Here is a 21,932-nt window from a genome sequence, read left to right as displayed (position 1 = left end):
GGTGATTTTTTTAGCGGTTAACGCGCAAAGTTATGTCTTTTCCGGGTTTTCGTCGATTTTTTAGAATAGGATAGTATGCAGCCTTGTCAAACTCCAGAATTGTCGAATTTTAAGCAAGTTCATTTGAGCATGAACCGTCTACAACGACCTTGATGCTCGGATCTGCCAATAAGCTGGTGAAAGCAGTTGAACTGTATAATTTCCCGAGCCGAGACGGCCCAGTGGTTAGAACGCATGCATCTTAACTGATGATTTCGGGTTTAAACCCAGGCAGGCACCACTGAATTTTCATGTGCTTAATTTGTGAAGGTAGTGAAGGAAAACATCGTGAGGAAATCAGCATGTGTCTAATTTCAACGAAATCCTGCCACATGTTAATTCCACCAACCCGCATTGGACCAGCGTGGTGGAATATGCTCCAAACCTTCTCCTCAAAGGGAGAGAAGGCCTTTAGCCCAGCAGTGGGAAATTTACAGGCTGCTAATGTAAATGTAATGTAAATTTCCTGAGGAGCTCATAGGAAGCTTTAAAAGAAGCGTTTTGTGTCATACGCGATCGTAGCCACCTTATATTGCTGTATGGTATTTTTAAGAACACAATATTTGGTACAACTAATTGACATTGATGATAATTTTATCGTAACAAAAACTGTAATATTCAAGCTTCAGACGATATCTTTGTGATGTTTCGCGATACGATATATTTACACCAATATTATATTTAACATTGTGTATGAGTTTGATAGGAGCAGTGAAAACATTTTATAAACATAATATAATGAGTTTCTGCCTTTATAATGTCTTTCTTGGGGGCAAGATATTAGACTTCATTATAAATATGTATTAAATAAAATATTAATAAAAATTACTTGATTGTATTTTTAATAATACACATAGCATATTGCCGGCTATTGACAGGAGAATCTACATTCTAACCCGATAGTAGCTACTATGAAAAAAAAAATAGTTTACAAAGTTAATGTTTAATTACACGATTGCATTTCACTAATGCTAGCTCTTTCTCTAATCACTAACAACGACAAATAAACAGGTTTGATTGAGATTTATATATATATATAAAATTAATGTTGTAGAATTCTGTTACAGAAAATAAAAAGACGTAAATAGCTACTACTTTGATTTATTACATTTGTACATGTTTCAAATAAAACGCCAAAACAGATCTATTTTTATTACAAAAAATAACATTTGTACAACATCACACGTCTATCACTTAATAAGCTATTTACATAGAGCTTGTCTATGACATGCAGAATTTTTAACAACATTGAATAACAATAAATTGTAGAGCCATAATTTTATCTATAACTACAGTATTTATAGATAAATAAGAGTAACATTATACTATTTAAATGTTTCAACATGTACAGATATTGATGATAACAATTATATTATCACTTGAAATTCAAAACTGGTATTCATTTAACCTAATTCTTTAATTAAATTAACAAATCAAAAATAAAATTAATCAATGAAAGCTACCTTGGAACTGATATTAAATAGTTATCGATATATTTAGATACAGAATTGTTAGTATACATTTTGTTATTTTAATTTATAATAACAAATAAATTCTATATCAATTTGAGCTTAACTCTAATACCATTTTAACAAGCATTATGCTGATGATATATCTGCTAATGCTTTAATAAATAAAGTTTTTTACGTTATATTATATATGCTCACGATACCGTTAATTCCGAACCTTATGTGGAAGATTCTCTCAACATATACCACATAAGGCACACGAATCGCGAGTCGCATCGGTTTTTTTGTAATAAAAGGAATAAAGATCTAAATGACATAAATATTAATATCATATATAAAGTACAACATAAAGTTAAGTATTAGTGCTCAGCAAAATTATCTGATATATATCTGTATGATGTGTACCTTTATAATGATAATTAATCATAATGTTAGCAAGATTATCACAAAACAGGATCAGGAATGTTAGTATATAGATGCTAATATGAAAAAAAAATACATTAGGTTTTATCAATTTCAAGCTAATCAAGCTAATATAAGTTATTAAATGTTTTTTTGCAACCTTATACTTATTTTATTCAAATAATACAATAACACGCTACTAAAAATGGGCAAGGTATATATCTTAAATATAATGATAATATTTATTTAAATGGAATCAAAAACTAATATTGATAAACACAAATATATAATGCTATTGTTTTAAATTATAATTCAAACTATTTAAATTTAAAGCATCTAAACATAACATATTAATTAAGAAGGCAGTTTCCAGCATCTTAAGGTTTGTATAGATACTTCAAAATGATACTTGGTATGTTTATACAATACAAGCTTAAAATATGTTTAAGTTACTTAATTTGTGTTACAATTAAAGTGCCTTTCCATAACATTCGTGAAATAACTAATGGAGACAGGCATGATATACAATTATTTTTTTTTAATTTAACATAATCTAGTGAAGAAAACATGTGATGGATATGTCATAAATCATTTAAGTAAGTTTCATAAGTATTGTGCATTGCACTTGCTTAATATAGACATAAATTTCACATTTTTACAATTAAAACTGCACCCAATTCTGCTGATTTGCAGGAGTTGTAGGCTTCGCTGGCTGGCTAGCAGAGCTAGAATTAAACAAATATACACTTCATAATTCACAAAATACTTGTTTATAGTGATAAAAATATTTAAAGGTTATTATATATAGTCATTTTTAACTGCAATCTCTATATATATAGTATTCCACTATACTTCTATATAAATAAAATATTTAGTCCAACAAGTAGATAAACTAAAATAATTACTAAATTATACTATTAAACTTGTAGTATTAAAACAAGATTTGAGCTAAAAAAAATACTCATTTATATATATAGATAGATATCACTTGACATCAACATGAAAAATCAATTTTACTTGGTGTTAGGGCTTTATGTGAGTAAGTTTTGGGTAAGTACCACCCACACATCAAATTACATACTACAAACTTGTTGTTCGACTTGATGGATGAGTAAGTCTGTGTAAATTTAGGTACAAGTGATATAATATCTAATGAAAATTATTTTTTTTTTATATTTCTTATAAAAATAGCAAAGTCTATGAGCAGTGGTGACAGACAGGTGCAGAATCAAAAAGATGGCATGGCTGGCCTACACTAGACCAATATAATGATAGATTAAAATATTTGAAACTTGGATCTTAATCAATATTATATTATGGGCCTAATGCAGACAAACCACTGTTGACTATAATTTATTAAATTTAAATGTTTTGCTAAATACATTTTGCAATGTGACTTGCAATCAAGTTAGAAAAAAATTACCTTGCTGAATTGAAGTCCCCCCATTCTGTATTGGGTACAGCTGGGGCTCCAAAAGGATTTGGCACATGTTGAGGAGAAGGTGGAGGGGGCAGCTTTGATCCTCCTGGGGGGGGTGGAAGCAGACCTCCTACACTAGTAGCACCAGCCCGACGAGGTCTACTCCCTTCACTACCATCCTTTTTCTGGTAAATAAAATATACATATAATGTATATATCTCTTTAAAATATAAAATTTTAGTAAGAACATAGTATTATATAATCATGGATGTTCTTCTAGTAACTGGAGAGCTTCTTGTTAAGAGACAAGAACTTTCAAGGTGGATGTGAAGATCATGTGAATAAATATTAATTCTTATATGAATTTAAGATGATGATGATGATGATGAGATGCAAAAAATTATAAGTATTTCTTAGTTTATTCTTACAGTTATCTTCATGTTTATTTTAATAGTTTCCCCTTCTTTGAAACTTAGGTCAAGCTGTTGTGGCTGCCCTTGTTCACCTTCCTGTTCTTTTCGCAGCCATTTGAAGTGATCTTGAAGAGCTACATTAAGGTCAAATGAGTCTGATCTATCCCCAAAACCCAGGCCAATATAGGCACTTCTACCTGTAATATACAAATTAGATTATAACATTTAAAATACATTTTAATCACATCTCTAATTTATAATTAATATAACAAATAACAAAATAAAAGACATTTATGTATTACAATGTACCATGATCATATTTATAAAGACAATAGAAAACATGATATAACAAACGAAATTACTCAGTAATTAACATATATAAAAAAAAAACATTAAAAGCAGGAAGCTCTCATTTTGTACATACCATTGTCATCCTGTATTCTAACAACAAAATAGCGTGAACTATCAGTAACAGATTCAAGTGCTACTCCTGGGTATTTGTCGATGGGGCATTTCGCAAACAATTCACCACTAGCTTTATCCTCCAACTTCATTATCAACTCATCGCCTTTTGCAACAAGACGCATACGCCCCGTCCATTGCGGCTCTTGTAAATTCCAGTCAGCTGCCCTATAAATTTATATTTTATATAATATTTGTTACATTAAATCATATTCAATCAAAACACTTTTCTTACCTATATCCTCTATTTGTTGTTTTTGGAGGTATTTTAAAAACGAACACTTCATTTTTAACAAGTATAACGCTTTCATACGCTTCCATGACTTAACACTTTCAATATATATTCAAATAACTACGTATTTAATACTAATATATAACTTATTATTAACTAGACAATAAATATATTTTGCGATCGAGCTTAAAAATGCAAGATTTCAAAATATCAATACTTAAGTCACACAATCAACACTTGACTCGAATCTTGACGATAGAAACTATTGACAACAGAAAATTGACATGACGTGTTGACGTGACGTGACGTTTTTTTATCAGTTTCTTTTTCAATATACTACTATAATCTTCACTAGCAATATTTAATGACAAATAAATTAAATTAAATCATAACAAAACATAAATAAAATCAACCATGATAGTTAATGGCTATTGCAATATGTTTTGTACCAATTTAATATTAATTGAATGCATTACTGTAATCCTTACAGGAGATAGGATTTGTTAGTATTTTTTATTATTGTCCATGAAAATGTAAATTTTCATTAATTTCTCAATGGGACCAATGAGCATCCAGTCTATAAAATATATTCATGATGTCAATCTTTTAACGGTCTGCCACTTGGTATTTACACAAAAGCTTGATAAAATCTAACAATAACCTTATAATGCGTTTAATATAATATAATCATTAATAAGATAGCTTATAATTTTCCATAAGAAATCAATACTAATCTAACCATTTCCCTGTCTATAACATGTAACTCACGCTTATTGTTTCATTATTGGATCGACTGTTTGGACATAGAACTTGTTAACTGTGAAGACTTTAAGAAAAAAAGGGAAGGGATTAGAGATTACGCAAAAAAAACTTTATTTTTAACAATTCATAATATGCTTTCGGTTTCGGTAGAAAAATCTATAGATTCATTTTTATTTACAAAAGAATGATTTAAATCAAGGCCTCAGATATATACAAATACAAATTAAAAATATGTCTTTTTTTCACCACATAAATAATTGCGATCCAACGGGGAAATAATGCTAGTAATCTTCCACGCAGCCATGTTTTGTACAGCACCTATTTTGTTTTTATTTGTATATAATTAAGGCCTAAATGTAAATAATAAATTTATAAGCACATAACACTGAATAGATAATAAGTGATAACTGACATCGTGCTGTCATGTGTCATTGCTTCTATGACTTCAAAACCTTCAAAACAAGGATTAATTCTTAACTTTTGAAATCGTGAGCTAATTTTACAATTCTGACTTTGTGGATTATTTAAAGAAGAATATAATTTAAAGCATTGAAATACTAAAAAATATAAATAAAAAGTGTAAACACTTATAAACACAAATTCACTTCGTAAGTTAATATTTAAGGAATACATCGATTTTTCATTACTTTACAAAGTTAATAATGTTTATTTTTATTTACAGAATTTTGCAATAAAATGGACTATAACGTGAGTAAAAACTTTACAACTTTTAATTAACATTTAAATAATTGTGAGACTCTTCGTTTACTTTGATCTAAGTACTGTTTTCCTCTGAATTAAGAAAAAGAAAATTTGATTTATCAGATGCAGCATCGTCAAAAACTATTAATATCTATTATTCACGAAAATAGTAAAGCCAAAAAAACAAACCGTAACTAGGGTTTTTTAGAACTATATTTTATTTCATATGTTATACCTTAATAATTACAAATTGTTTTTATCATCAAAGTTTATAATTATTTGAGTGAAAGGAGAAACAAGATTTCCTTTTTAAACTTTCACTATTTATTATTATTTCACGACTACATATAATGTAATATAAGCATTTGGTTCAAGTTGCTCATTGCTAAAGTTTGTGCACTAGTTATATTCTAGAATATTATGAGTAAGTAAATCAGAGAGTCTCAGTATATATTATTGAAATAAATTGTATTTGTAATTTGTGCTAACATTTAATTTATTTTTATAGTAAGATCAGGTATCTTACTATAAAAATAAATTAAAGTATAGTATAGTAGTCTGATATCTGATACTCAAAATCTTAATAACAACTTTATCAATAATAAACATGACAATTTCATCTCTTCAATAATTATTAGCCTTAGCTAGACATCAATATATTCTAAATACCTTATTGCTTACCTTCATTAAATGAGTTTTGAAAAAAATACATAATATAATATAACAATCAAAATCTATATTTTTAACATAAATATTTAATATTTCATGTCACAGAAACTCAGTAAGAAAGTATTTTTCAAAACAATAATACAAAATGTTATAACAATACAAATTATATTCAGTTTATGACTGAATGTCCATTAATTGTAATACTATTTGGTAAAAGTTTAAATATGAAATAAGTTGTATTTTCGATTATAATAATTTGATCTGGATGTGATTGATTTGATAGAGATTTGTGCAACTTCCTACCTACCAAACAACAATACTTATAAAGATTTTTGTGGTCCAGTTTGAGGTGATCCAATAGCTACAGGGACAAAGCGTTTTAACATCTTCATTCCCAAGATTTCTGAAATCTTGACTCATTGGTGATGTGAGGGATGATTTATATTTCTTATAGTGACAAAGTCTATGGGCAGTAGTTATTAGTAAGGTGTTTCATTTGTCAGTCTGCCTACCTATATTAAATTAAAAAAAATTGATTGAAATTTTACAGAATCAAACCTCATTAAACTTCCTACTAATTTCGACATCATTTGGTATTTCAACTACAGTAAGAGAAAATAACATTTTAATGCACAGCAATACTTGTTTATTGCTGTTTCAAATTTTAAAGTCTGTTTTGATTTGAATTTTTCTTTATTTTTTTTTAAAAAAGCAATGTGGCAACATTTTACCATTTTGATATTTTCTTTGTAACAACTATTTTGGATGTTTTCATTTACCACATTTTTAACTTCCACAATTTTACTGTTAATCATTTCCACTACCTATTGTGTGTTTGAGCTACTTGAATAAAAGATATTTTACGGCAAGTTCAGATGTAAGTCTTTTTAAAAATATATATTCTATTACCATAAATACCATATGATTTGTAACAATGTTTAACCGTTCCACAAATTTAATTTTTCAACCGAATCGCAACTATTGTGTCGCAAGTAATCGCATTTTATCATAACAATCTATCAAAACATCCTTACGGCGAGCCGTTGATGGGCGGATGGGCGGCACAATATCTCTTACAGTGCTGCCAGATCTTACAAAACAAAAAGTGTATGATATAGTCATTACGATCCAGTTTGCAAAAGTGATCTTACATAATTGAATAAAAATAATTGAAATATTAAAAAAAACTGACAGTTACTAGTGTGATTATTTGAAATTGCTCCAGTTTTGTTAGTTTTATTGAATAATATAATTTGATTCTGTGTAATTTCAGTAACCCAGTGGTATAAAAAAGTAGCTCTAATGGCAGCCCCGTTCTGTGTTTTGGTTATACATAAGCCGAGTACGTACGTAGTTGGCCTATACAAAAAATACACTTTTTTTTTGTATACACAATTTTCTATTACAACTTTTTTTTCAACTTTCTATATCATGGTTTTCTCACGTTTATTTATTTTCATAATTGGCATTAAACACCTCTAACGTCAATTGTGAAATTACAAACAATTTCGACGTAAATGAATACACCTATAGATCTTTCATACTTCCCTACCTATCATTTAATCAGCCGTCAGGTGGTCACTTCCCATTTCACAGCACAATAAAATTAGGCTGACCTCTGCCAGTTATCTTTGGTAATCCGAATAATAATTTCGAGAAGCTTTTTACAAGACCCGAAATTAATAATGAATTGAAAAAATATATTTTTTTTGTAAAATTTCTTTTTTTTGTAATAAAATAATTTTATTTTTCATATTATTAGCTATAAAAATATTAAAATTCGTAGCACTATATTTTCAACTACTTTTTTCATGCAAACAATCAACACAGAAATATGTGCCAATAATACGCTTACGACGCCGACGGTTAAGTTGAACATTTCACCCATAAATAAACTAATTACCAAAACTTTAATTCATAGCATACAATAAATTCGTAAACACTATGTAAAGGTACCTATTTACCAAAATATTGTCAAAATTTCGTTGTGCAATAAAAAAAATTACGATATATTGCCTCATGTATAAGTTAAAATTAATACTTAATAATAATTGTTGTTAAATTGTATTTTATACATTTTTTAAAAATCGCTTTTTAAATGATTTAGAAATAAAAATTAATCTGCAAAACGAGCAATTTGACAAGTAGTCGAGGCAGAAGCGGTCTACCAATGAATTGTTCGGGATCAAACTAAAGATTGATTATAGAAAATGGCGGTCGAGTCTATATCAGTAAATAATATGCAAAGTTGTATTTATAATTCCTCTTTTTCATGAATGACAAAATGTAGTGATTCAAACAAGTGATTTTAAGAGAACTGGAACTCATTTCGAACATTCAATGTGCTTTTTATGTGACCAGAATTATGTAAGAATAAAGACGCAAATCGTTCATGTTAAACGACCAAAGCATCTAAACAAATGAATCAAAATGGGAAACTTCTTCTTGTTCACGATTATTACGATCATGATTTTGATACGAATATCGATGCAGAATGAAAATAATGAATGTCCTAAAAAATGTGACTGCTTAGAACAGTATGTGGATTGTTCAAAAAAAAATTTGGTGTCAGTGCCAAGAATTCCAAAGTGGGTGGAACAATTAGACTTAAGTTACAATAAATTGAGTAAAGGTATTACCGAAGGCTTCGAGGAATTATTATCGTTAAAAATATTAAAGTTAGATAAAAACACTCTGTTACATATTCCTACTTTTCTTCATCCTAACCAAATACAAGAAGTAAGTCTGAATAGAAATAGCATTAGTTCTATCGACAGAGATCATTTTCCAGTAAATAGTTCAATCAAGACCTTAAGCCTTAACAGTAACCACATTAAGTTGATCCAAGAGGGGGCTCTTAATAATTTAACAAATTTGATGACATTAAAACTAAATAGAAATGAACTTGTTTCTTTGCCTAACCACTTGTTTATGCATCAATCTAATCTGAAAGTCTTGGAACTTAATCACAATAAACTTCATGTTATCAGTGGACTGCTTTTCCAAGGATTATCAAGTTTGACTACTCTCAAGATAAAATACAATAACATAGAAAACATTTTAGATGGAGCATTTTTTGGTTTTAAGTCTGTTAACTTATTGCAATTGGATCACAACAGAATCAAAAGTATATCTAAAGGCTGGATGTATGGCTTGGAGTCATTGACAACATTATCACTGTCCAACAACCTAATTTCCCAAATTGATTTTGGCAGTTGGGAATTGTGCGCTAATTTAGAAACCTTAGATTTATCTCATAACTATATAATTGAGGTAGAAGGGCGTACATTTCAACATTTAACTAATCTTCACATCCTTAATTTAAGTAACAACAATATATCTGCCATATCACAAGAAGCCTTCAGTCATATGGTTGAGTTGCAAACATTGTTTTTAAATAACAATAAAATATCTTGGACAGTTGAAGATATGTCTGGACCATTTTCAAAGCTGCAGAATCTAATAATTTTTAATTTATCAACAAATCACATAAAATCAATTAACTCACGGGCTTTTGAAGGTTTATCAAATGTAGTTGAATTGGATTTAAGATCTAATAATATCACCTCAATACAGCAACATGCTTTTGACTCAATGTCTAAAATAAGAAAGGTATATTTAAACTCAACATCATTACTATGTGATTGCAACTTACTATGGATGGTGAAATGGATAAGAGACAAAGTTGAACATAAGTTTGTGACAGCAACATGTGCTTATCCTGCAGAAGTTAGGGGTGTATCCATTGTGAGGCTTAAGGAAGATAATTGTGGGGACTCTCCTAAACCCAAAATTACTGAGCATCCGAAATCTCATTTAGCAATTAAAAACCGATCTGCTAATTTAGTTTGCTCTGCTACATCAAATCCCATTAGTAATATGACATTCTTGTGGAGAAAAAATAATGGTAATGTCAGCAATCCAGCAGTGTATGAAAATATCACCTTATCAGAAAATGGCAAACCACATGCAACTTCTGTTCTGGTTATACCAGACGTATCACATTCAGATTCAGGCAAATATCAATGTGTGGTTAGCAATAAATTTGGAACAACATACTCATCAAAAGCTAAAGTTAACATTGTAACATTTCCACGTTTTATCAAAACACCAATTAATGTTACTGTCAAAACAGGTGAAACAGTTACCCTCAACTGTGCTGCGACTGGAGACCCACCACCAGAGATTTCATGGAAAAAAGATGGTGGGAATGATTTCCCAGCAGCTAGAGAGAGGCGTATGAATGTAATGCCAACAGATCATCTGTTCTTTATTGTTAATGCTAAAACCACTGATATGGGAATTTATAGCTGTGCTGCTAAAAACCCAGCAGGAACAATTATAGCTAATGCTACTTTGACAGTGCTCCAAGAACCATCTTTTATTAGAGTCATGGAAAACAAAGAAGTAATCACTGGTGAATCAGTTGTATTACAATGTATGATAACAGGTTCACCAAAGCCAGTTCTAAAATGGTTAAAGAATGGAACTCCCATAGTCCCCACAGAACGCCATTTCTTTACAGCTGATGATCAGCTACTTGTCATTATTGGGGCTGAAGCGAATGATGCTGGTCAATATGAATGTGAAATAACAAATGAACTAGGCACGAAAAAAGATATGATTGAGTTAAAAGTACTGCCTCCTGTAGCTATAATGGTAAAGGAAGAGGATATGACAGGAATAATAATAATAACTGTTGTGTGTTGTGCAGTTGGAACTTCTATTATATGGGTAGTAATAATTTATCACACTCGACGACGCATGGCAGGAGCAGTGCATATGTATCCCTCAGAAAGTGTTAAAATGACACAGGTAGTTCACAGTGATAGTGATTCACCGCAAATGTTTCCGGACAATCTGTCAGAGCATTCTTCATGCAAAGACAGCGGGACAGGTGATTCGGCAAAGCAAACGAGCTTTGACGGTGTGCCTTCAGACAGAAGTGAGCCAGTGCATTTTGAAGCAGCAGTTTGTCAAAGTTATTCACCAGTGCCAGAAGCCCATAAGCTTCTACCATCATCTTTTAAACCATCTATACAAGTTTGTGTAAATACATGTGTTACACCTGCTACTTATAGTTTCTCTAGTCACAGTAATAATATTTAAGTCTATAAACTTATACTTGTTAAGGATAAAATATTGTTATCAGGTGCATTTCACTAACTACACATAATTGCAAAAATACAATATACATTACTGTGTTTATTCAAAATAAAAAAAGGTTTACGAAATAGTTCGTAATTTTTAGTTAGTGATGGAGCATTGTTTTAGGCATTTTAATCTTAATGGCTTAGTACAAAATATAACAAACTTGCCAGTATTGGTTTGATGTAAAAGACTGAATGTCATTTATATGTATGTATGATCATTGTTATTTTCTAATATACCTAAGCAATAATATTAATTTAAAAAAAATACAAATAAATATTCCTTAATTTATATTTAGTATACATTGTGATTTAATGAATAACTTTATATTAATTATTATAATGAGATTCTGTGTAGCTCTAACCAATCAGTTTCTTATATATATATTTATATATATATATATATGTATATATATATATCCCTTTTACATAAATTGGGATAAAACTATATATTTAATTGTAATTATTTATAAATTTATCTAGTATGGATTACTAGTAACATTGAAACAATAATTTATAGACTTCCTATGTGGTAAGAAATATTAGCTACATATGTTTAGAGCGTAAGTTTAGCTGTTATTATGTTGCATAGGTAGAGTGAGATTAGAAGTAATGGGCACAAAGTTGGTTCTGATTTCAGCAAATTGGCTAAGGGCTATTGATTTAAAAGGTAACTGTATAATTTACGACTTACCCAAATAGAATGTTTCATGTGAAATGAAAATTAAAAATTAAATATTTTACATAATTTAAATTAAAAATAAAATTATATAACATAATATATATATGTATAAATAGACAAACAAATACCTCTATTTAAAAAGTGTTTCCCACCAACCTCAAATTATAGCCTAGTACAATAAAAACTATGGTAGACTTAGATTATATTCCTACTAAATTTGTAAGATTATTTTCATAAATTTGATTTAATATTTGTTCCATAGCAACATTGTAATATTTTGTCTCAATATTCCTGACCTATGTAATTATAGTAATATGTACATAGTTAAATAAGATTAGTATTCTTTTCTTTTGTTTAAGTAGCCACAGTGTTGTAATTTTTATTGTATTTTTAAAGTTCTTATTAAAAAATTATATTTGATTTAACATTTGTAACATCAACTGAAATGTTTGTAATTTCACTACCACTTTTTCGATATCTCATTTTCAATATTCAAGATCTCAATACTTATGAACTAAACAGTCTTATTGTATATAGTTTTAATAAAAACTCAGTCCATCATTTCAATTTTATCTATATTTTTAAACCTAAAGTTTGATTTGTTATGTAACAAAGATTTTTCTTGTGTGATAGCTTATATAAATTATAGAAATAGTAATTTTATATTATTATATAGGTATAACTGACGACGTGCTTTGTAAGCTAAAATTTATAATTAACAATAGGTCCATATTTCAATAACTTATATTTGAAATATTTCAGATATATATACAGGAATCTAATTATCATATAGACTGGATTGTGCCTACCTAAATACAGCTTTCCGTAATTTATTAAATACATTGGTAGCTTTCTGAATATATTTTTATGTAGTAGAAATTAGTTTATTACTAAAATAAATAACAAATGTAGGTAACGTTTATTATTTAGTTAAATTTAATATTATTACTGAAATTAATAAACAACTACTCAAACTGTAATATATAATATTTTATATGCTAGTAGTTCGCAGTTCATTTCATTATATTGTATAGAAAGCCTAAACCGTGTTGTGACGCTAATTTTAAAATTTAAAGACTTGTTAACATTTTATAATTTAGCGCTAACATTAAAATATAAACGATAATACAGTACAGTAATAATAATTATACGGTTAAATAATACAGAACAAGCAAATATATCTTGCTAAAATTACTAGTATAAAGTTTTAAGTTAATACTTCTCGCTTTAATTCTTATTTTCGCATCTTTTACAACTGTTCTATTGTTTTTATGCTACGATGTATATAAGGTAATCACTATTTATACTTTATAGAATAAATTCGTTTTAAAGAAATTACTTCAATGTTTTTTTCTTTACATTACTTAGGTAATTGTAACAATGCCGTGTTTGTAGAAAACCCATGTTTTGTTACAACTATGAGTAAGTATTAGTTCAATTGTCATAAGACATATATTTTATTTTTTATGATGATGGAAGAAAATCGTACCAAAATCGCTTTTTCGAGTAAATACTCGGAACTACTTAATATTGCTAGTAGTGGTATAAAAACATAGGTGTACTTTCTACTTCCTTACTTAGAATTTGATGACACGGCAAATTCAATATGACTGAAAAGAGTTCGGGCGCACGATCTATGGCATTCTTAAGTTTACCGAGGCATCAGAGACACTTCCAGGCTCCGAGCACATATAAATAAAAAGAAACAGTCATACCGGTCGCCCGACAGCATATATACTGAACTGTTAGTGTATTTGTGTTTATTTATGTATGACACCCCTTAAAATTACTCTGTTACAACCTTTTGATCTGATAGCCTCATATCCTTTTTTTATCTTGCTGGAAAAATGTGATTCATTACGCTTTTCCCCCACATGGCGTGGAGTGGCTATCGCCGCCAGGAAATGCCTCTGTCCCACGTAGCGCACTCCATCAAGGTGTGTTTCCCTCGCATTTCAGTCATTAATAATTCAAAAAGTTTTTATTAACAGAATAGTCTTCTGAATCGACTAATGATTGTTCCACATGGGCCAATTATAAATACAACAATTGAGTATATAAATTATGGTCATCGCTATATTAGAAGTATTTGAGGACGCTCCTCAACCAATAAAAATTAGATTTTAATTTAAACACTAGCAAAATATTTATGTAATGTAAGTTAATAAAATGTAAACTCAAGTGACCTTAATTTTCGGACAGAGTTTACAAAAGTTTAATTTAGGGAGAGGTTTCGTCCAAACTCGTGGACCAGGCTCTGTCTCTCAGCGTTCCACGCAGAGAACGCCTCCTGCGAAAGCTACGTGGGTCTATGTCAGTAGATTGTGATTAACTGATGATGTGATGTGCATTTTCATTTAAACATTTTATTCAAATATATTACTGCAACATATTTTAAAATACTCCAATATAATGTTATTCTAGTCGAAACACCTTTAGTGTAAAGTGCTACATTAATAATTTTGGTCTGCATCTACTTTATGATACGTATTATTACTATATTCAGGTGATTAAGCTGATTTTATTTTTATATCAATGAATTGTTAACACATTTAGCCTTACACTTAAATAACAATTTGTTGTTGCTTAAATACATTACGTACATTACATTAGCAGCCGGTTAATTTCCCACTGCTTGGCTAAGGCCTCCTCTCCCTTTGAGGAGAAGGTTTTGAAGCATATTCTACCACGCTGCTCCCATGCGGGTTGGTGGAATACAAATGTGTCACAATTTCGTTGAAATTAGACATGCGAGTTTCCTCACGATGTTTTCCTTCACCACCGAGCATGAGATGAATTATAAACACAAATTAAGCACATGAAAATTCAGTGGTGCTTGCCTTGATTTGAACCCGAAATCATCGGTTAAGATGCACGCGTTCTAAACACTGGGCCGTCTCGCCTCTGTTCCTTTCGGTACAATACAATTCAAACGAGCTTGTAAATTATTAAGTACTCCATAATGTTTATTTAGCTTGTAGACGACGGTAACGGAGTTGATAAATGAATAGTGGAAGTTTACCATATTTAATACTTTAACATGACGATTCAAAAGTGCTTTCAGAAGCCTCCTTGAATAATTTGATTTGATTAATAGGTACCGTATCGGAGGCTAGCTTTATAATTATACTAAAAATTTTCGTTTCTTTTCCAGTCAGGTTACAATCAACCTGCCTATGGCGGACAAACTGGTCAGCTGGAAATTGGCCATGGACCATATCCATCCATAGGAGCGGGGGGGACAATATCACCTCAAGTTCAGCAATGGTTCCGAGCAGTCGACAAAGACCAGTCTGGCTTTATTACAGCAATAGAATTAAAATCTGCTTTAGTAAATGCCCAAGGACAAACTTTCTCGGAGACTGCATGTAACTTAATGATTGGTAAGATATTATTTAAATAATAGACACAAATATAATTATTGGATGTTTTTCTAACTTGTCAAATTATGATACTTAGGCAGTTTAGAAGATATGTCGGGAAATATGAACATAAATACATATATATAATGCTATAATCATAACTCTTCTTTTGGCTTCGTCGTAGTTGGGAATAAACGAAAACAAGTTTTAAAAGTAGTACATGATTTCGGGTAAATTATTATTTAACGAATTATTTTATTTAAGAACAGTTTGCCTAAGAATGTGTCTATCTTCCAAGGTACACTCATAATGATTTTTCTTATCTATTAAGTAGTAAACAAGTTAGATTATCTGCGAAGCCAGTTTCTCCTATTAATTATTAATTTAGAAAAATATGGCCATTTAATTAAGATTAAAATAGTTTTTGTTTTTCTTACACTATAACATTGGAAATAATACTTTAGGAGATATCACCGTTTCCAAATGATGTGGAACAAAATTGTTCGCTGCTAAACGGGTGGTCGAATAACTGGTTGTAACAAAAATGCTTTTATCCTTGAAAGTTTAATTATCCAAATTTGTGCTGTAGATCCATACTGATCTGTTTCACACTAATATTATTATTCATAGTTCTCATATTTTATGACATCAATATTCATATTATAAATGCGGAAGTATCTTTTGTGTTTGTTGCTCTTTCACAGCCAAACCGCGAAAAACAATTTGATGAAATTTAATGTGAAAGTACGCCAAGGACTGACTGGCTTTTTACCCCTAAAACCTAACGGCCAACCCCTAAAATGCTAGCGAAGCTGCGGGCGACTAGTACTTATATAAATTATCAGTATTTAATAACTATACCTACTTAATTTTTTCTTACTAAATACATTTCTATTGTGTTTACCAAGAAAAATATGATAAATATATTGATTTAAGATGTCATGTTTTTTTTAGGTATGTTTGACAAAGATCGTTCAGGCCACATAAATTTAGAAGAGTTTGACAAACTATATACTTACATCAATCAGTGGCTTGCGGTATTTAAAACTTATGACACGGACCAATCTGGACACATTGACGGACCAGAGTTATCTAAAGGTTTGCTGTTATTGTTCATACTACTTCAAATATATCTCTCCGTAGCTTATAAAGTACAAAATTTTGATTAAGACATCAATTATAATCAAATTGAGACTTCTGGGTGGAACTTAAGACTGTAGTACTTTCCATGAATCGATTCTCAAAGGATATAAATTAGACGTGGTTTTTGACGTAATAACTGACGGTATTTTGCATTGTAACTAAATCGGACTACACTCAAATTGACGTTACATTATAATGTTAGCGCTTTTATTAAAGTAAAACTATTATTATTTAATAAAAAACAGTATTTCAGCTCTCAAATGTCAAGTGACCTCTTAAATTATTTTTTCCTTTTTTAGCTTTGATGCAAATGGGATTTCGATTCACCCCAGAATTTATCAACTTCTTAATCAAAAGATGCGATCCCAATGAGGGAAAAATATCAGTGGATAATTTCATTGTTCTATGTGTCCAAGTACAACGTTTCACTGAAGCATTTCGAGTGAGAGACACTCAACAAAATGGAACAGTAACAATTGGATTTGAAGATTTCCTCAACATTGCTCTCAGCTGCTCCATATAATTGACGAATTTATAAGCTAAGCTTTTATGCGATATTTTCATATGCTATAGATACCTGAACATACTTCATGTTTGAAGCTATTTGAACGCCTTACTGCATACAATGAACAAATAAAAAAAAAATGCACTGTTTTTAGATCTGATTTGACATACACACATGGTTTAAAAAAAGTGATGTATAAAAAAATGTTTTTAATAAAATAATATTTACAATGTACATTAGTTTTATTTTAAAGCCTTATTTTTGTTTAGAATTCCAAAGATGTATCTGAAACAAAAAAAATCATCATTGTAAAACTACTTTACGTTATGTGGAATTGCTAAGAATACATGATCTGTCATAAATTATACAGATGTGTAATTTCCTGACCAGCCAGCCTAGAAACTTGCCTGTAAGGGCCCATTGGACCTATTAGAGGGAGGACACTTTTTAGTCTAGCTTAAAGATAAAAGGTACTAACTTGCTTCTGTTTTTCTTCTTACTGCCTCTGCTTTCTCTAGTGAAAATACTAATTCTTGAAAATTCTTAACAGCAGTTCTCATATTTGTTTGATGTTGTACATTATCTGAAGAGCTATCATCAAGAAGGGTGTAAATTGTAGGTATTTCATCCAATTTGATGTCTTTAGCATTATCAGGTTTAAACACCACAGACACTTTTCCTGTTTTTGGATGAATACTGAATGGTGATTTTAATAAGTGATTGAATCCTTTTGTGACATTTACATCCAACCGTGGGTAACAATATTGGATTTTTATTTCTTCTATTAAATACTTCATCTTTCGCATTCCATGCAAATTCTGAAAGAAAATAACAAGGTGTTAATTAATATTATTTAAATTATATTGGCACAATATAGTCTGTATAATCTTCATAATCCAGCATAGAAACTTCTAGATGCTATCCAGATCACACACATTATTGTAATGTTTTACCTATTAAGACACCTTGACGAGTATTTATTTCGATTCAGAAAAATCTCAATCCTTTACTATTGAAATTTGCTGCTTGATAAGCACCCTGGCACCATAAAGGTGATTGAGGTGCTTATGTGCTCAACTGAACAATGATTCTTATCAAAAATGTTTTTGCATATACACATCTCATGATGTAGTTAAAAGGATGGGTAAATGAACCACCAGATGCTAAGTGACCCCCACCACATAGACATTGGTGCTTTAAAAAAATTATAAGCTAGGGAGCTGTGTCTTTTTTACCTAGTAATACATTGCTCACTCATCCTTCTTACCACAACACTATCATTACTAAGTATTCCTGTTTAGTGGTAGACTATGTGAAAATTTTTGTTACTATTACTAGAGCTGCCTTGTATACTTGCTTCCCAGACAAAGCCCTAACACCAAGTAAGATATAAATGAAAAAAGCTTTCAGGATTTGAAAGACCTTTAATATATGCTCAGTTATTGAGACAGTAAACTTTAGGTTTACATCTATCTATTACCCATTTCGATGTTTATCTTATTTTCATAATAATATCTACCAGCTCAAAAGTTAATTACATATCCCTCACAAGTGCATAAATTTTTAAAGAAATAAATATTTAAAATAAAATGATTTATTATATGTGTTAATATTACAACAATTTTGTTAAACAACAAACTTATATTTAATAATTAAAGTTGATGGAAGGGTTTCTTTCTGATACAAAAGAGATGATACATATAATATTAAATATTTTTGCGCTGTGTTAGTAGCATGTGACTATCTAAAAAGCTCTCACCTCTTTACAAAATTGATTGTAATTATTGACAAAAGATTTCCATCTGTCAATAGATGATGTTGGCATTCTTTCTAAATTCTCTTGGACCTGCTTTCTTAATGCTTCATCAGGTATCATCTTTAAGAAACTTTTTAATCTATCTGATGTAGATAAAAATTCTTGATCTTGAACAATCTCATCAAAATATTTATCTATTACAATTAAAGCTCTCCTGAAAGATTATTATTTTTTTATTTTTAAATGAAAATTTTACTTATAAATTATTTCTAGTTTATGTTATTATTAATTAATATATTTAATGAAGTGCATTAAAGTTACAAAAATGTAAAAAAAAGAATGTTTTCGAAACTTCTAAGTATGTTTGTATTCTGTAAAAAATTTTCATGTAAAACATAACTGAATTTTTGTATTGATTTAATATATGATGATTAACATCTTGATACATAATTACTACTATCTCAATTCAATGTTAGAAATTAAGACACCCAAGTTCAATGCCCTGCATTCATATCAATACAGATAAATTGTGTATTATATTATTTTTGGTGTTTTTAAACTTTACCTGTAGGATTTTATGAGGAAAAATTAAGATTGTAAAAGTTTAATAATATGTTTCTGTTTTGAATGACAAAGCAAGGCAAAGATAAACTATTTTCATAATGTTTGAATAGATTGCCAAACTTTTCTGCAATATTGATGGTGCAATTACAAAACAATATTGGAGCAATTAATGCTCCTCGGTTTCAAAATATATTATGTTAAATAAAAAAATCTATATTGCATTTATATATATATAACTGTTGAGTTGGTGGTGGTTGGTTACTCAAGGGGTTATTCAATCGTTGGTAACAATAATTAAAAAAAAATACAAACCTTATACTAGAATGTAAGTTGTCACTACCTAAATGCACTTTTTTGCTCTGATTTTCTCCACCCATAATAAGACAGAGATAATCTGCAACAGCCGCTCGTCCCGGGCTATCTAATGTTCTCGCTTCGTAATCTGATATCCAGCAATGTATTCCACGTCTTCCAGAAAACACCCAAAGAATAGATTGAAAACCAAAATCATCTGAAATTCAGTAAAAATACTTATAGTTGATTCTATACTATGATGAGACTCAAACAATGAACATTGATTTGACACACTATAACTGTCGAGAGCTTGAATAATCTAAGACATTCATTATTGATTTATGAAAAAGTTGCATTGTGAATGTTGATAAAACTATGATTAAAACTCTAGAAGTAAAATTAATGTGTATATAAATAGTTAAGTGGAATAGTGTTTTATTATAAATAATCTCATGAAATATGTAAATCTAAGGTTTGGTTATCTTCCATCATTCTTTAAATGGAATAGTCTTTACATTTATATTATATATATATATATATATATATATATATATATATATATATATATATATAAAAAAAATATTGATCCTTGAAATATCCAATTCATTGTTCTATGAAAATAAAAGTTTAATTCATAATAAAGCTTATAAATGTGTATGTTGTTTGGTAAACGAGTAAATAAATTCACTCCACATATTACTCAAATTTGGTAAATTATAAAAAAATAGTTTTATGACAAAATTCAAATTATATGTGTCTATGCAATATGTTTATATTTGATAAATATTAAATTATTAAATAATTTCTAATAAGTGAGCATATAAAAGAAAAAAATAGTGTTTAATTCTTAGTATACAACATTCGTTATTACCTTTTAAAGCAGCGTTAATGATTTCACATGCCACTACCATAAACTTCCAGCATTTATCACATACTTTAGCTTCTTGGCAACAAGTTCGAACTTCATCATAATCTGTGAGATCAATATCAAATACCAACTCCCTGGCCAGAACAACTGCATCGTGACGGCCAACTGAAGGTCTGGAATATATTAAAAATAATAAATAATTCTCTGCAGAATTAGTATTTTGTTATGGGTCCAATTAGGATTTTAGTTAGAAGTAATACATAATTGATAAAATTATTGAAAGTTAATAAGAAAATGAACTATTTTTTTATAATTAAACAGTGGTTTGTGAAAACTTACTTAGTATTATAAACTGCACCAATGTCAAGTTTGTGTGGACATTTCTTTTGTAATAAAGTAAAAAATTCTTTCTGATTATTAATAGATAGATATCTCAAGTATACATCGTCAGCCAAAGTGAAAGATAATTCTCTATTTGAAAGTGGCTGGGGACTGTTTCCACATGAAAGCCACCTACAAAACAAGTTTTGAGGAAACAGTCTTGTGTAGTACACAGGCAACATGTCAGGTAATACATTTTCATCATATTGGCCGACCTGTAAAGAAATATAGTTAAAGATAATGCATATATTAAATCTATTAATATACGTGTTAAATTTATTACCATTTTTGTATTTTCTAATTTACAACGTTGAACCTCAGTTTTGTCAGCTCAATTTGCTGATCTTTTAATATTTTGGCGCCATTAAAAAATGTAGATACTGATATATTGATAGTCTGATAGATAACAAAAATAAAACAGATATAATAAACTAGTAAGCAATTAGGCTACAAACGTACTATCAATTTATTTCCTCTGAAAAATAACCTAATTTTATTATAAAATACAGAAATAAGATTTGATCACATCTGTGATTTCTTGATTTTGTTTAAAGAATAGTTCATTTTATTCATTAGTTTTCGTAATTTGTATGATTTATACAAAAACGTTGCATTGATGCTTATTTGTAGAGGGTATCTAAAATTATATCGTGTTGT

At 29.5% G+C, this 21,932-nt stretch overlaps 4 protein-coding genes across 5 annotated transcripts; 2 read left to right on the top strand and 2 right to left on the bottom strand.

Annotated features, from left to right (window-relative positions):
- Positions 1–1,124: 1,124 nt before the first annotated feature.
- Positions 1,125–4,695, bottom strand: LOC125064544 (NECAP-like protein CG9132). The gene is made up of 5 exons (XM_047671644.1): positions 4,441–4,695; positions 4,168–4,373; positions 3,759–3,940; positions 3,334–3,515; positions 1,125–2,635 (listed from the first exon to the last, which is right to left on the bottom strand). The coding sequence occupies exons 1-5, from the start codon at positions 4,524–4,526 to the stop codon at positions 2,572–2,574; spliced, it is 720 nt and encodes a 239-aa protein (XP_047527600.1). The 5' UTR covers positions 4,527–4,695; the 3' UTR covers positions 1,125–2,571.
- Positions 4,696–5,636: 941 nt separating this feature from the next.
- Positions 5,637–17,649, top strand: LOC125064522 (peflin). Of its 2 annotated transcripts, none has more exons than XM_047671617.1 (5): positions 5,637–5,807; positions 5,882–5,907; positions 15,557–15,785; positions 16,719–16,862; positions 17,207–17,649. In XM_047671617.1, the coding sequence occupies exons 2-5, from the start codon at positions 5,896–5,898 to the stop codon at positions 17,428–17,430; spliced, it is 609 nt and encodes a 202-aa protein (XP_047527573.1). In that variant the 5' UTR covers positions 5,637–5,807; positions 5,882–5,895; the 3' UTR covers positions 17,431–17,649. The 2 variants fall into 2 exon arrangements, with proteins under 2 accessions (XP_047527573.1, XP_047527574.1); XM_047671618.1 differs by having other exon boundaries at positions 5,670–5,687.
- Positions 8,739–12,056, top strand: LOC125064520 (leucine-rich repeats and immunoglobulin-like domains protein 3). The gene has a single exon (XM_047671614.1). It carries the CDS (start codon positions 9,001–9,003, stop codon positions 11,677–11,679), a length of 2,679 nt encoding a protein of 892 aa, XP_047527570.1. The 5' UTR covers positions 8,739–9,000; the 3' UTR covers positions 11,680–12,056.
- Positions 17,643–21,665, bottom strand: LOC125064521 (DNA primase small subunit). Its single transcript, XM_047671615.1, has 7 exons — positions 21,559–21,665; positions 21,234–21,490; positions 20,898–21,067; positions 20,045–20,243; positions 19,172–19,382; positions 17,891–18,230; positions 17,643–17,697 (listed from the first exon to the last, which is right to left on the bottom strand). Exons 1-7 carry the CDS (start codon positions 21,559–21,561, stop codon positions 17,678–17,680), a joined length of 1,200 nt encoding a protein of 399 aa, XP_047527571.1. The 5' UTR covers positions 21,562–21,665; the 3' UTR covers positions 17,643–17,677.
- Positions 21,666–21,932: the final 267 nt, after the last annotated feature.

The sequence above is a fragment of the Vanessa atalanta genome, chromosome 6 (genome assembly GCF_905147765.1).
Source record: "Vanessa atalanta chromosome 6, ilVanAtal1.2, whole genome shotgun sequence".
Taxonomy (NCBI): Eukaryota; Metazoa; Arthropoda; class Insecta; order Lepidoptera; family Nymphalidae; genus Vanessa; species Vanessa atalanta.
The sequence above is the reverse complement of the archived record's forward strand: the minus strand, read 5'-3'. Positions and strand labels throughout refer to the sequence as shown.

Excerpts from the sequence above, each read along its gene's own strand:
- LOC125064544 (XM_047671644.1), bottom strand. The coding sequence starts at position 4,526 with ATGGAAGCGTATGAAAGCGTTATACTTGTTAAAAATGAAGTGTTCGTT. Across the intron at positions 3,516-3,758 it reads AAATAAACATGAAGATAACT|AAAAAGGATGGTAGTGAAGG; the intron begins GTAAGAATAAAC and ends TTTATTTACCAG. Across the intron at positions 2,636-3,333 it reads GGGGACTTCAATTCAGCAAG|CTCTGCTAGCCAGCCAGCGA; the intron begins GTAATTTTTTTC and ends GTTTAATTCTAG.
- LOC125064522 (XM_047671617.1), top strand. Across the intron at positions 15,786-16,718 it reads TGCATGTAACTTAATGATTG|GTATGTTTGACAAAGATCGT; the intron begins GTAAGATATTAT and ends TGTTTTTTTTAG. Across the intron at positions 16,863-17,206 it reads CGGACCAGAGTTATCTAAAG|CTTTGATGCAAATGGGATTT; the intron begins GTTTGCTGTTAT and ends TTCCTTTTTTAG.
- LOC125064520 (XM_047671614.1), top strand. The coding sequence starts at position 9,001 with ATGGGAAACTTCTTCTTGTTCACGATTATTACGATCATGATTTTGATA.
- LOC125064521 (XM_047671615.1), bottom strand. Across the intron at positions 21,068-21,233 it reads GGTGCAGTTTATAATACTAA|ACCTTCAGTTGGCCGTCACG; the intron begins GTAAGTTTTCAC and ends AATATATTCCAG. Across the intron at positions 20,244-20,897 it reads CATTAACGCTGCTTTAAAAG|ATGATTTTGGTTTTCAATCT; the intron begins GTAATAACGAAT and ends ACTGAATTTCAG.